General features: G+C 39.9%; 1 protein-coding gene across 2 annotated transcripts in view; it reads right to left on the bottom strand.

The window, feature by feature from the left end:
* TMOD2 (tropomodulin 2) overlaps positions 1-16,082 on the bottom strand; it is a 46,714-nt gene that overhangs the window by 6,418 nt on the left and 24,214 nt on the right. For both annotated transcript variants that reach the window (XM_032417193.1, XM_032417194.1), the window contains 3 exons: positions 11,772-11,902; positions 9,604-9,711; positions 1,329-1,472 (listed from right to left, as the gene is read on the bottom strand). In XM_032417193.1, coding sequence (XP_032273084.1) covers positions 1,329-1,472; positions 9,604-9,711; positions 11,772-11,902 — 383 coding nt within the window. The remainder of the gene's footprint in view (positions 1-1,328; positions 1,473-9,603; positions 9,712-11,771; positions 11,903-16,082) is intronic.

Genomic DNA, 16,082 nt, shown 5'->3' with positions numbered 1-16,082 from the left:
CTTTTTAAATTTACTAGCAGCTGGACATACACCAGGATACACGGCATCCAGCTTCCTGAGAGTGTACGGCTGGGTGTGTATATCCCCTTCACATATCTTCATCTGGGAAAGCTGCTTTGGTGATGCATTCTTTCTGGGGAGGGTGAGAATAAAGGAGCACCTGTCTTCTGTAGCTTCCCCTGCTCCCCTGGCAGCAAGCCTCTGGAGGAGTCGAGGGGCAGAGGACCTGCCCTGAAGGAGCTCACGTGTCCTAAGCAGCAAAAAAGGATAGTAGAGCTGTTCATGGGACCTGTTGGGGGTTTCCATACTTAAGCAAAAGTCCTGGGTAGAATCCCGGGGCTCTATCAGCTCTTGGAGGGTTTAGACTAGGGAATTTCCAGACATGCAGGGGGCACTCTCAGCGGGCACTCTCCCCACTGTCCCTGCCACCCCCACCCCTAATAGGAGAATGCTCACAGCACAAGGCTCTGTGTTGTCTCCTCTTTCTGGGCCCTTGCAGGGCCCTTTCTTCCCACTAGACAGTGTCTAGGCCTCTCAGACTCACTGAGTCCCATGGCAGACAGTTCCCTGTACTGAAAGGGGCAGGGCACAGCACTATGCTGAGAACTGAGGCTTGCTGTCCAACAGCAGGAGCCAGCTGAAGCCAGCAGAGCCACTGCAAACACAGCAGGCGGATGCTGGGGAAAAGGCCTTCAGGGTACAGAAGATGTGGCCCTAGAGACAAGCCGCCTGCTTTGGCTGTTGATGGGAAGCTAAGAAACACTGCAACAGAGCTGAGACCGTGATCGCACTATGGGTGTGGCCTGCTTCTCTAAGCCAGACCATCTTCTAGAACCTGGATTCCTCTAAACAGGCTCTGTGGCCAGGCGCAGACTGCGGGAGTCTAGTTTTGCTCATTTTTTTTCCAGCTCTGGCAACCTCCAACCAAGAGCAAGGAGTCTGTCTCTGGGCATGGCCAGCCCGCTTTCTCCTCGAAGCCCTAGTCCCAGTGAGAGGCAACAGCAAGGCTGGAACAGGACTGGCTGCGGTTCCTGCTAGGAGGCAAGGATGACGATGGCTGCACAAAGTAGCCCTCAACACCTCCGGCCCCCCTCCTCCCTGCCCCGGTACCTCACTAGCTGAGGGCTGGGGGGGAGCTGGCCCTTTCCGTCTCGGGCTGCCTCACTGTGCATCGCGTCTGGTTACCGACATGCACTCCCATATACCCTCCACAGGCCAGCAGCTGTTGTAGCTTACAGCATCGCCGGAACGTCGAATCGAGTCATAGAACTTGGCTTTAACCTCACTGCCTTGTGGCCCCCTCTTCACGTGCACCCTGCGAGTCATACCTGGTTGTCGATCTTGATCTCCGTCAGGGTGTCATTCTCTCTCAGTGCCTCCACCAGGGCCAGGATCCCGGACCCAGTGATAAAATTGGATTCGATGTTGAGGCTTTTCAAGGTCTTATTTACTTTCAGCATATCTGCAAAAGCCTTATTATGCAAAAAAAGAAGTAACCATTAATGCTTGTAAAGATTTATTTACTGAACTCCCAGCCCCAAATTAAACACAGATGTTTTTTTATATACTTAAAGAAAAACTTAGTCAAATCAAACTAAGAATAATTCAGTCCAGCAGCCCAGACTTACGAATTTTGCATACCTGTAAAAGAAAAACTAAAACAAAAAATCCTGACCCAGGATTACCAACGTTGTTAGGTAAGAACGTTGAGTAAAATCCCACCACCATCTGTTATCATTAGCAGTTTGTTTTTTTGTGCGTGCATGCATGTGGTTTTTGATTTTTTGTGTTTTTGAGAAAAAGACATTTTAACATTAGGAGAAATGTAGAAAGGACATAATCTCAGAATTATTTTATTTTGTCCCTTTTCCTATGAACGGATAAAAACACTTTACTGTTGACTAGCATGTGGGCACTACTGATGTAGTCATATTATTTCAGGTCATCTATAAATTAGAATTCTTCAAAGATAACTTTTGGAATATAATCACCATTCAGAGTAGCAAACCCACTGGAGACCCCCCAGATCAAAACAAGAGATACACACATGCACCTGCCTGTTCCCCTTGCACCCAAAGTTGGCCCCTGGCATGAAGAAAAGATACCATTTTTAAATGACTGGAACTCTTACAGTGCAAGAAAAACAAAACAAAACAGAGGGCCATTACTTTGAAGAATTGCCAAAATACAGAAAAAGACAGCCTGGTGGAGAAATGACTCACAAAAAAAGCTGTTGCCTGAGACACCAGAGGTAAGGTAAGGGGCATCTCCTGAAAGAACTGCCTTCAGAACAGACTGGAACAGGTAGAGCAGACGGAGAGCACGTCGCCCCTCCCTGCAGCTTCCCAGGAAAGAAGCAACCGCCAGCCCCCTGTCAATGAAAACTTTCCTAGGAAGAGGCTCCAGTGAGGCCAGGAGCTGAGACAGAAGCCGTGCAGAAACAGAGGCACCTTCAGACCCCTCACCAGACACAGTGTGGGAGAAACGGAGAGGAGAGGCAGCTATGTCCAGGAAGGAACCCCTCCCAGAGTGAAGCCTTCCTAGCCATAGACTTGTGGGGGACTCCCAGCTACCTGACAGCTCCCCATGCACACCCTTCAGAGAGGGCTGCCAGTCATTCCACCTGCCTGCTTACAAAAGCATGCATTCATTCATTCATTCATTCAATCAATCAGAAAAGACTATCGGGCTTCTACAGTGTGCAGTATGCCAGCAGCAGAGAAAAGAAAAATCTCTGTCCTAAGAGGGCAGTTGATAAATAAATAAAATACATAGCCTGTTGGATGGTGACAAATGGGAAACAGAAAGGGCCTCCCTTTTGAGGGAGAGGTCTGTTGGTGAAACAGATTGACACAACTGCAGAGGAAACGATCCTGGTTTACACAAAACCACCTTGTTCTCTATTCGCAAGTCTGGCAACCAGTGACTACCGGACAAAGTAGGAAAACCAACCTCATGGAAGAGAAAAGCCAACTTGACCAAATAGGACAACATGCCATAGAGGGAACAGAAACAAATGTAAAAATTCTAATTGTTATTCTCCCTCTTCTCACCCACCAAAAAAAGAAAAAGAAAGAAAACACATTGTATCCATAAAATAAATACTGGCTATTGTGGGGAGAAAAAAAGAGGAATTTTAACAAGAAAATGTTCTGAAAAGTTTAAATACTACATTGAAATAAAGAAAGGTAATGGACATCCAGAATTACAAAATGAATGAGCATGGCTGAAGAGCACGTTGGTGAGTGAGAACATAAATTGAGGGCTATTCCCAAGAAGGTAGAGTAAAAAGACAAAGCTAGAAAATATGAGACAAATGTTAAAAGATATGGGGAAAGATACAGAAGTTCAACATTCATCTAGTAGGAGTTTCAGAAGGACAAAAAAAAAAGACAACACAAGGGAAGAAATTATAAAACAATAAGAAAAAAATTTCCTAGAGTTGAAGAGAGTTATGAGTCTTCATCTGAAAACCCATAGAATGCTCAGCAAAATGAGTAAAGAAGACTCACAAGTGGACACATACAAGTGAAATTTCAGAACTCCAAGGGAAAAGAGAGAGTCCTCAAAGTTTCTAGTAAGAAAAAATAAGTTACTTACAAAGGAACAAGACTCAGACCAGCATGAGTCAGTAGACAGCAAGGCCCACGAAAACAGAGATTTATATATTTACATTGCCAGGTAGTTGTGAATACTGGTGAAAAGTTTTAAATTTTTACAATCAACCTATATACAAAACATAGACTATAAGGGCATAAAACATATAAAACTGAAATGCGTGAAAATAATGGAATAATTATAATCTGGAGGTAGAAAAAGGAGGAGGGATGAAGGCAGATTATAGAACTACTCTCAGCTTTTCTAATGGAGAAACAAAAATTATTTAACATGATAAATCAAAAACAAAAAAGTATGTATATCAGGGGTTTTCTACTCTGCCTGCATGTTAGAATGAATGTTAAGATATATAAAGTATTGGGCCCCACCCCAAATGAATTAAATCAGAATCTCAGGCTATAGCCTGGATTGCTATATATTTTAAGATTTTATTTATTTATTTATTTATTTTAGAGAGAAAGAGAGAGAGTAGAAGCCAGGGCTGGGGGGAGAGGGAAAAGCAGAATCCATGCCGAGCACAGGGCCTGACAGAGGGCTCAATTCCACCACCCCAAGACCGTGACCTGAGCCAAAACCAAGAGTCAGGACACCCAATCAACTGAGCTACCCAGATGTCCCTGGACTTCTGTATTTTTAAAAAGCTCTCTGGGTGATTAATGTTCACCAGGATTGACAACCACTTTTTTTTTTTTTTTTAAGATTTATTTATTTGCCAGAAAGAGAGAGAGTGTGCAGGGGGGAGGGGCAGAGAGAGGGGGAGAAGCCGACTCCCTGCAGAGCAGAGAGCGTGATGTGGGACTCCATCCCAGGACCCTGAGATCATGACCTGAGCCGAAGGCAAATGCTTAACCAACTGAGCCACCCAGGTGCCCTCCTTTTTAAAAAAGATTTTATTTTAGGATTGACAACTACGTTGATTAAAGTCATAAAGACAACAACTAAAAGAATGAAAAACAAATTGCTAATACTGATTGCTCTGGGGAATGGAACAAGGAACTTCTTAATTATTTTAATTATTTTTATGGTGGAAAACACAGGAAGAAGGAAGAGAAGGAATCTAACTTGGGACCAGAATAGGATTTCTCAGCCTTGGCACCAATGACGTTTGAGGCCAGAGGATTCTTTGTTGTGGGACATTGTCCTGTGTCCTGCAGGATGTTTAGCAGCTTCTGAGACCCATTAAATGCCAATAGCACCCTTCCCAGTCATGACAACCAAAAAATAGCTTCAGACACTGCCAAATGTCCCCTGCAGGGCAAAATTACTCTGAGTTGAGAAGCACCAGACTAGAAGAATAATACTGTGTATTAGTCAAGCAGTTGCTTTAAGTGCAAAGAAAGCTCGAAGATTTGGACTGACATTATTGTACACCATGTAAATTAAAGTGCATTTATTCACTGCTAGGTCCTTAATTAGAAGCAAATGTACACATTTTAATTAGAGCATCAGAAGGAAATGCATCAGGCTTTTCCTTATGGACACTCCAGGCTTCAGGATTTATGTTCATTATTAGAATAACAAAATGTTGGAGCAATTAGGCCTTTATAAAAAAAAGGTTGCAGGACTTCCTGGCAAGTAGCCAGGATCTTGCCACTTTCTTTTAAACTTGAGAAAACACTTTTCTCATACCGAATAAAACAGGGGAGACCCAGCCAAACATAACCCTGGGCTGCAGGCCCAAGTTAATTTCAGTTCAGCAAATATTTAAGCATCTATTACATGTGCTGGGGATAACATCAGTAAAACAAAGACTCGATTTCTTAAATGTTATATAAATAGTTACAGTAGAAATACATTTTTAAAGAGAAGGTTTTGCTTTCTGTACTTTACAGGATTATATGGAAATCCAGTGTCCTGCATTGTCTAAACCTGCACCATCCAAAGGGTAGCCTCAAGACACATGAAGCTCTTAAGCCCTTGGAAAATGGATGGTCTGAATTAAGATGTGCTGTAAATGGAAAACTTGCACTGGATTTCAAAGATGTGGTATGAAAAAAAGTAATTAAAATACCTTATTACATTTTCAAATTATATTTTGAAATGATAATATTTGGGATATATTGGTTTAAATAAAATATATTATTAAAATGAATTCCATCTATTTCTTTTTTTTTTTTTTTTTGTGGCTACCAGAAAAATTTTAAATCATACATGTGGCTTACATTTTGTTATAGACAGTGCTCTCCTAAACTCTTGACTTTTATGTGGCATTATTATTAATAGTAAAAGTGTTTTTTATTTTTTTTAAAGATTTTATTTATTTATTTATTTATTTGACAGAGACATAGCAAGAGAGGGAACACAAGCAGGGGAAGTGGGAGAGGGCCTCTCATTTTATTTGTTATAGACAGTGTTCTCCTAAACTCTTGACTTTTATGTGGCATTATTATTAATAGTAAAAGCGTTTTTTATTTTTTATTTTTTTTTAAAGATTTTATTTATTTATTTGACAGATAGAGACATAGCAAGAGAGGGAACACAAGCAGGGGGAGTGGGAGAGGGAGAAGCAGGCTTCCTGCCAGGCAGGGAGCCCGATGTGGGACTCGATCCCAGGACCCTGGGACCATGACCTGAGCTGAAGGCAGACACTTAATGACTGAGCCACCCAGGTGCCCTGTAAAAGCGTTTTTTAATGTATTTGGACTTTTTCTGCTCCCTGCTAGAGATGTAGATAGACAGAAGTGCTTGGGGCATGGTGAACTGAACTTGATTATCGGTCACTTAAATGCACTTCCTGGCTAGTCTACATGCTGTGTAATCTCAGTGAAGTTACTCAAGCTCTATGAGCCTCAGTTGCCTCATCTATAGAATGGGGATAACGCCATCTCACATACACCTAATTTGCCTATGTTCACAATAACCCCACAAGTGCCTCACTGAATCCGTTTCTGAACTTTATTTTCTGCAGTTTTTTAAAAAGTTTTATTTATTTATTTGACACAAAGAGAGGGGGAGAGAGAGAGGGAGAGGGGGAGGGAGAGAGAGAGAGAATGAGTAAGGGAGGGGCAGAAGGAGAGGGAGAAGCAGGCTTCCCTGGGAGCAGGGAGCCTGATGCAGGACTTGATCCCAGGACCCCGGAATCATGATCTGAGCTGAAGGCTTAACCAACTGAGCCACCCAGGCGCCCCTCTGTTCCTGAATTTTAAAAAGAAAAATTTCTTGAAACTCTTTAACACCGATCTTTAATTATTTTCTTCTCTCTTTTTTAAAGTAATCTCTACACCCAAAGTGGGGCTCAAACTCACAACCCCGAGATCAAGAGCTGCATGCTGTATCAACTGAGCCAGCCAGCCAGGGAGGCGCCCCCATCTTTAATTCTTTGTAGTGAGTTGTTCAGTCATAATCACCGTTTGAAGATCTCTATTGCCTCTGGGGTAATCACCCAATTTTCAACCTACAGAAAGGTTCTGGCATGGCTGAAAGGAGAACCATCTGAGGGCTGCCAGGTGAGGGCTGGACCATAGGAAGCCATCTAGGAATCAGGCCAGAGAGGCTTGTCTCTTCACACCCTTAAGGACTGCAACTATTCCTTACAATTGTGTGGTGTGCTTGTCACATGGTATGCAATCAACACATAGTTGCTGCATTAAAAACAGTATTGAAGAGTTTATTAGATTTAGAATTTATTTAGTCCATTTAGCAAGTTATCTATTTGACCGGGTAGAAGAGTTAGACTATTTGCTAGTGCTGTCGACAATGGCCTATAACATATTTCCATCCCTGCAATTTTACTGTACTGTATTATATTGAAGTGACAACCATTTCTTTCTGTTTTTTTTTTTTAAGATTTTATTTATTTATTTGACAGAGAGAGAGAGAGACAGAGAGAAGGAACACAAGCAGGGGGAGTGGGAGAGGGAGAAGCAGGCTTCCTGCAGAGCAGGGAGCCCGATGCGGGGCTCGATCCCAGGACCCCGGGATCATGACCTGAGCTGAAGGCAGATACTTAACGACTGAGCCACCTAGGTGCCCAACAATCATTTCTTTATTCATCCCTTTAGTTACTTACATACAAAATGTACTGTGAATATTTTGCTTTATTGAAAACAAATCTACTAAATGACAGAGATCATAAAAATCGTATACTGATAAAAATCCTTAAATTGTTAATTTCACTTTTACCAATGATCTGGTTCTGCTCTTTTTCTATTTTAATGATAGCTTTCAAATTCAAAACTGCTTTCAACTTACACATTTACATATGTAATAACTGCTGGTGAAAACATCAATTCTGTAGCTTAGTCCCTCTTCCATGAGTACTTATTTTATATATGCTGTGGTCAGCATGGAAATATTCTTGATTGCTGAGAGGTCAGAGGGCATGTTCATTCATTCATTTAACAAGCGCTGTTCGAACATCTACTCTGTGCCAGCACTGGGATAGGTATAGCCATTACTTATTTTATTTTATTTTATTTTATTTTATTTTATTTTATTTTATTTTATTTTTATGTTATTTTTTAGGGGTGGAGCAGAGGGAAAGAGAGAGAATTTTAAGTAGGTTCCATGCCCAGGGCACAGCCTGACTCGAGGCTGGATCTCATGACCCTGAGATCATGACCTGAGCTGAAATCCAAAGATTCAGATGCTTAACCGACTGAGCCACCCAGGTAGACCCCATGTTACCTGTTTTTAATGCTATTTTAGGTCTTCCAACAGACATGTTACTTTTAATCATATCATCAAGTCAAGAAAACTTGTTTTTCTTGCTTGATTCAAGGGCTGAGCATGAGATGCTGTAGAACAACAGGCTGATGCTCAGGCTCCCCCAAATTGACATATTTTAGCAAATGTATGACAGGAAGGCATTGTGTACAGATATAGCATAGCTTGATAGCTAAACCATCCTGCTTGTAGAACCAGAAAAACCTGGTGGTGCCACTTCTGGCTGTGTTACCCTGGAAAAGATATTTAACCTCTCTGAGCCTCAGACCACTCATTTGTTAAAGTAGGCGTTAATAATAATACATACCTCATAGTATTACAGTGAGGATTAAGTGAGCTGACATGTGTAAAGCACAGAGATTACTGCTGGCATTTACTAATTGCCCAAGAAATGTTAGCTACTAATAGTAATAACACTGACGGTGGTAATAGTTGTAGTATTTACTTGGGTCCAGGGGCTTCCTTATTTAGCTGAATTACCTGAAATGCATGGAAGGAACAGGGCTTTCGGGTGGTTATTTTTTTCACATTCTGGTTAACAGTGTCAAAAAAAAGGTTTTAAAATCTGGTTGTTTAAATATTTTTGAAACATACTAATCCATTTCAAAGATTAAAATGAAATATACTTTTATATGTGCTGAGTTCCTATAGGAGTTGGGGATCTTTTAATATCCATTGACGTGACAGAATGTTAATTTAGATACAGAAGTTTCAGAAAACTTGTACTAAGCACATAGCAAAATCTAAATGTTTATTTAGCTAAATGACTAATCCAATCTTATTTCTTTCTTCTAAAAGTGTAGTGCTCACAAAATTTTAGTCTGTTCGAAGTGCCTGACATTTGGCTTCTGTTTTTTTTTTTTTTAAAGATTTTATTTATTTATTTATTTGAGAGAGAGAATGAGAGAGAGAGAGAGCATGAGAGGGGGGAGGGTCAGAGGGAGAAGCAGACTCCCTGCCGAGCAGAGAGCCCGATGAGGGACTCGATCCAGGGACTCCAGGATCATGACCTGAGCCGAAGGCAGTCGCTTAACCAACTGAGCCACCCAGGTGCCCTCATGTTATATTTCTTTTTTTTTTTAAAGATATTTTTTATTTATTTATTTGACAGAAAGATAGAGAGCACAAGTAGGCAGAGCGGCAGGCAGAGGGAAAGGGAGAAGCAGGCTCTCTGCTGAGCAGGGAGCCCAATGTGGGGCTCAATCCCAGGACCCTGGGATCATGACCTGAGCCGAAGACAGACGCTTAACCTACTGAGCCACCCAGGCGCCCCTCATGTTATACTTCTAAAAAAATTTTATTTTCTAAAATTTTACTCACAATCGCCACAGGGTCATTGCTACGGGTTGCAGCCAGACTGAACTTCTTTACGTGAGTGTTGGTTTCCAGAGCTTTTGCAAATTCCCTCAGGGTTGGAATTGGAATGTTCTAAAATGGGGAAGACATAGACAGTTGATAAATCATTCTGTAGCCCCCCCGACCCCAAGTCAAGGACCCACAGCCTTTAAATTCCTTATGGGTTTAGATGGCTAAATGCATGAAATTCTTTCTAAAAGACTCATTAGCCATTGTCCAGCAACCAAGCCATCCTGGGCCAATAGCACCACTTAGTGTCTAATAAGGGAATCTAACACAATATAACATTCGGGCATCACCTTCCTGTTACTTTAGCCAAGAAATTATGCACATACCAAACTTCCCTCCTTTTCTCTTTCATTCTCTATATTATAGCCAGACTGACCTACTTGCCATTCTTTAAACATATCATGGTCTTTCTCTCCTCCACACTCTTAGGTATGCTTTTCCCTTTGCCTGGAGATTCTATTGTCCTTTTCTCTGATTAATTTCTATTCATCTTTCAAGACCTAGCTGAAATATCACCTCCTTTGTTTATTGACTCTCCTAAGCCAGATGAAAATTTCCTTACCTGCAATTCCATAACATTTGGGGGTTTACCACATCATGTTGTAGTTATTTATTTAGTGTCTTTCTCCTAATATAAGTTTTTCAGAATAAAGACCAAATGAATCTTATTCTCTCTTCCACAGCACTCAGCACAATCCTGACCACTGGGAGGGAGGCAATATGGGGTGCACTAGAGGTTGACATGAGTCCTGGGTGCACTGCAGACTAGCTCTGTGGCCATGAGCAACTTAACCTCTTTAAGTGCCACTAAGGATTAAATGAGCTACGGCAGTCTTCCTTTATCCATGGGGGATATGTTCCAAGACCCCCATGGATGCCTGCAACCACAGATAGCACTAAACACAATATATATTGTTTTTTCCTATACATACATACCTATGATAAAGTTTAATTTATAAGTTAGGCACAGTAAGAGATTGACAACAGTAACTAATAATAAAATAGAATAATTGTAAAAATATAATAAAACTATATGAATGTGATCTTGCTCTCTCTCTCAAAATATAGCTATACTCACCCTTCTTCTTCTTGTGATGATGTGAGATGATAAAATGCCCATGTGGTGAGGTGAGGTGAGGTGAATGACATAAGCATTATAATATAAGGTTAGGCTACTACTGATCTTCTGACAGTATGTCAGGAGGATCACCTACTTCTGTACTGTGGCTGACTGAGGCTAACTGAAACCATGAACAGCAAAATCACAGATAACAGGGGACTATTGTAATGAATTTCAAGTATTTAACAAAGGGTATGGCACATAGTGAGTACTCAATACAAGTCAGTTGTTATTATTAAATGGCAGATGTTGGCCCAAAAAGAAGTAACAAAATAGGTATCAGGCAATGTTCTCCCTCTCTTTCTCTCTATCTCTATCTCACACATACCCTTCCTTCCCCTCCCTTTGAGAGTAACATGACTAATTACCAAACAGAATAAAGCAGAAGTGACAATTGTGACTTCAGAGAATAGGCCATAAAAGGCGCTGTGGCTTCCTGCTTGCTCTTTCTTTTTCTCTTTGACCACTTGCACTGGGGGAAGCACACCGTCATGACTCGAGGACACTGAGGCAGCTCTATGGAGAGAGCCATGTGGTGAGAAATTGAGGCCTCCTGCCAACAGCCATATTAGTGTGCCATCTTGAAAGTGGATCCTTCTGCCCCAATCAATCCTTCAGATGATTGCAGACCTTGATAACAGCTTTACTACAGCCTCACTTGAGATCCTGAGCCACAACTACCTAGCTCGGTCCTGATTCTTGATACTCAAAAACTGTGTGAAATAACAAATGTTTATTGTTTTAAGCCTCTAAGTTTTGGATTAATTTATTACCCAGCAGTAGATAACCAATATTCTATGTTTAACATAAATACAATGATTCTTTCCAAAGAATTCCAGAAACCACTTTTTAAAAATTTCTTCTTTTGAATAGGATATCTTGTCTCAAAACTGGTGACTACAAGGGATTGGACACAGGTGTGAAAGCAGGCAACTGGTCATCGCCATTAAATTTTCTAACCTCATGATAAATCAAGTGACTGACAATAATCATAATGAAATACCTTAATGTTGTTGAGGTTGACTTCTTGCAGGCTGGGATCATTGGCTTTCATCTGCTGCAGACTTACTTCCACATTGGTAGGATTGGGTGGTTCCTCAAATATTGGCTTGACCTTCTCACCTTTGACCACATCTAACACACAAATTTTAATTTAATTTTATTTTTGCTTATTATTTTTTACAAATTTTAATTTTAAAAAGAAAATGTAAGGTTTCTCCTGCCAAAATCAGAGATGACTTCCCCAAAAATGATCTTTCCTTCCGTGCTCTGATTCCAATAATACTCTAATATCAATGATAGTACAGCTTATTCTCAATGAAGCAAGCATGAGAATGATATGGTTCTGAGTTACAGTTTCAAAGGGGCAGTTATTGCTGCTGTACATGGACCATTTTCAGACTATAATAATCAAGCCACAGGATCTGAGATGCAAAAAAGAAATAGAGTCTTTTCATTTCCAAAACCATACTATTCCTCTGGACTATTTTTAAAAAATATTTATTTTTTGGCTCAGTCGTTAATCTCTGCCTTCGGCTCAGGTTATGATCCCAGAGTCCTGGGATCGAGTCCCACATCGGGCTCCCTGCTCCGCGGGAAGCCTGCTTCTCCCTCTCCCACTCCCGCTGTTTGTGTTCCTGCTCTTGCTATCTCTGTCTCTGTCAAATAAATAAATAAAATCTTTTTAAAAAATATTTATTTATTTACTTACTTACTTATTCTTTTTAAGTAGGCTCCATGCCCAACATGGGGTTCAAACTCATGACCCTGAGATCAAGAGTTGCATACTCTACCAACTGAGCCAGCCAGGTGCCCCCTCTGGCCTCTTGACCATACCCGACCCTTCTCTGATATCCATTTTGGAGATTTAATTTTGACAAAGATACGGGAAGAGAAACGGATAGAAAGGCAAAATGAAACAATTCTCAAAAGCAGTTAAAAGAAAATGTTTGCAGCATATATTTAACATACACAGTATTAATATCTCAATATACACAGAGCTCCTACAAATCAGTAGACAACCCAATTAAAAATGAGCAAATAATAAGATCAGAAGAGTCTCTGCCACTCAACCAAAAATATAAAAAGTCATTAAACTGTGAAACTAAAAAATGAAATACCTTTTGACCAGCAAAAAAAAAAATGTAAAAAGAGATAACATGTACAATTGGCAACAATGTGGAGTAAAACGCATTGTCTTATGTTGTTGGTGAGAATGTAAACTGATGCAAACTTTTTGGGAGAGTCATTTGGCCTCACCTACCAAAATATAAAATATGGGTAAACTATGACCCAGTAATTATGTATCTAGAAGTCTAATCTACAGAAAAAAATAGCATGGATGCATAAAGACATATATTCAGGGATGTTCACTGATGTATTACTTGTGACAGCAAAACATGAGAAACAGAATGCCCATCAATGTGAAAATGGCTAAATAACTTACAGCATAATCACATAATAAGGTGCTACCTATTCATTAAAAGAATGAGGCAAACCAACATGTACTGATAAAAGAACCACAATTTGAAAAAAAGTTAACGGAAAAGGAAATACATATAAATATAACAAAATATGTACAAGATCTAAATGAGGAAAACTACAAAACTTTATTGAAAAAAATAAAAGAGAACTAAATGGAGAGATACTGGGAGAGACTCAATATTGGTAAGATGTCAATTCTTCTCAAGTTGAGCTATAGATTCAATGCAATTGCAGTCAAAATCCCAGCAAGTTATTTTGTAAATATCAACACACTAATTTTAAAGTTTATATGGAGAGGCAAAAGACCCAAAACAACCAACACAATATTGAAAATGAAAAACAAAGTTAGAGGAGTGACACTACCAGACTTTGAGACTTACTATAAAGCTACAGTAATCAAGACAGTGTGGCAGGGGTGAAACACTAGACAAATAGATCAATGGAACAGAATAGAGAGCCAAGAAATAGAGCCACATTAATACAGTCAACTTATTTTTGATAAAGGAGCAAAGGCAACACAATGGAGAAGAGATAGTCTTTACAACAAATGGTGCTAGTACAACTAGACAACCACATGCAAAAAAAAAAAAAAATGAATCTAGACACAGACCTTATACTCTTCACAAAAATTAACTCAAAATGTATCACCTAAATGTAAAATGCAAAACTATAAAACGCCTGGAAGATAATGCAAGAGAAAATCTAGATAAACTAGGGTTTAGCAATGACTTTTCAGATATAACACCAAAGGCTTGGTCTGTGAAAGAAAGAATTGATAAGCTGGACTTCACTAAAATTAAAATTTTCTATTCTGAAAAAGAGGTATTTGCAAAATACAGATTTAATAAAGGATTGTTATCCAAAATATACAAAGAACTCTTAAAACTCAACAACAGGACAACAACCTGATTAAAAATTGGGCCAAAGACCTTAACAGACCCCTGACAAAAGAAGATATGCAGATGGCAAGCAAGCATATGAAAAGATGCTCCACATAATATGTCATTGGGGAAATGCAAATTGAAATCATGACATACTACTACACACTTATTAGAATAACCTCAATCTGGAACACTGATAAAACCGAATGCTAGCTAAGAGTGGAGCAACAGAAACTCTCATTCTTTGCCAGTGAGAATGCAAAATGTTACAATCACCTTGGAAGACAGTTTGGTGGTTTCTTAACAAAACTAAACATACTGTTATCATTCCATCTAGCAATCATGCTCCTTGATGTTTACCCAAAGGAGTTGAAAGCTTATATCCACACAAAAACATCCACACATGGATGTTTACAGAAGCTTTATTCATAATTGCCAAGACTTGGAAGCAACCATGATGTCCTTCAGTAAGTGAACGGATAAATACATCCTTACAATAGGATATTATGCCATGCTAAAAAGAAATGAGCTACCAAGCCTGAAAAAGCATGGAGGAAACTTAAATGTATATGACTAAGTGAAAGAAGCCAATCTGAAAGGGCTACACACTGTATGATTCCAACTATATGACAGTCTGGAAAAGGCAAAACTATAGAATAAAAAGATCAGTGGTCATCAGGAGCTAGGGGGAGAGAAAGATGAATAGGTGAGCAGAGAGGATTTTTAGGACAGTGAAACTACTCTGCATGATACTGTAATGGTGGATACATGTCAATATACATTTGTCCAAATCATAGAATGTACAACCCCAAGAGTGAACCTGAATGTAAACAATGGACTTTGAATGATAATGATGTGTCGCGGTAGGTTCAACAAGTGTAACATATGTACCACTCTGCTGGGGGATGCTGATACTGGGGGAGGCTGTGCATGAATTGGGGGCAGGGAGTATATGGGAAATCTTTAATTTTGCTGTGTACCTAAAATTTCCCTTAAAAAATAGTCTTAAAAAAGTTAATGATATGTATATGCACAAAAGCCCAGAAGATGATGCACCAGACTTTTAATAGCAAACATGCTGTCAGAATGTTACCCTTTGATATTGAAGTTAAAAAGGATAAACACCTTTCTTTTTTTTTTTTAAAGATTTTATTTATTTATTCGACAGAGAGAGAGAGAGAGACAGTGAGAGAGGGAACACAAGCAGGGGGAGTGGGAGAGGGAGAAGCAGGCTTCCTGCCGAGCAGAGAGCCCAATGTGGGGCTTGATCCCAGGACCTTGGGATCATGACCTGAGCCGAAGGCAGATGCTTAATGACTGAGCCACCCAGGTGCCCCAGGATAAACACTTTTCATCTGCACGTATTAAAAGCCGAAAAGAAAAAAAAAAATAAAAGTAACATTGCTTATTGTCTGGATAAATAGCCCAGTATAAATGATGGTTTGTAAGTATGCTGCTCAGACTAGAAAACACCTGCTCAAACTCCTTCAAAGAGAATAGAATAAAATTAATCTAAGAAAAGCTGTGATCTTCTGTAAGTTTTTACAGCACCTGGATCACACTGTAGCAAGATTACCTGATTATTGGTCCATCCTAACCCTGGATAGGTAAGTTCCTTTAGGCAGAGACCATTTTTTATCTTTGTACCTAAGCCTAGAACCTTCCTGACGCATAGTAGGTATTTAGTAGATGACTAATGAATGAGTCAGTGAGAGAGTCTAATAAACTGTACACTTCTCCAGGAAATGCTAATACAGAGAACTGTGGTCTCGAACTTTCTGTGCCGGTAAGTCTATGCCAATGTGTCTTTCATGCTCTCGTGGGGGAAGTGGGTATTCAAATTCTAATGACCTGCAGCCATTATTGAGACAAAAAGACACCCAAATAGAGAAGGAAACTTATCAAAAATACTATAGTTGATTAAAAAACGTCATTAGGAACGTGAACCT

Source organism: Phoca vitulina, unplaced genomic scaffold (genome assembly GCF_004348235.1).
Source record: "Phoca vitulina isolate PV1807 unplaced genomic scaffold, GSC_HSeal_1.0 scaffold20, whole genome shotgun sequence".
NCBI lineage: Eukaryota > Metazoa > Chordata > Mammalia > Carnivora > Phocidae > Phoca > Phoca vitulina.
Note: the sequence above shows the minus strand (reverse complement) of the source record. Positions and strands in the feature narration are given on the sequence as shown.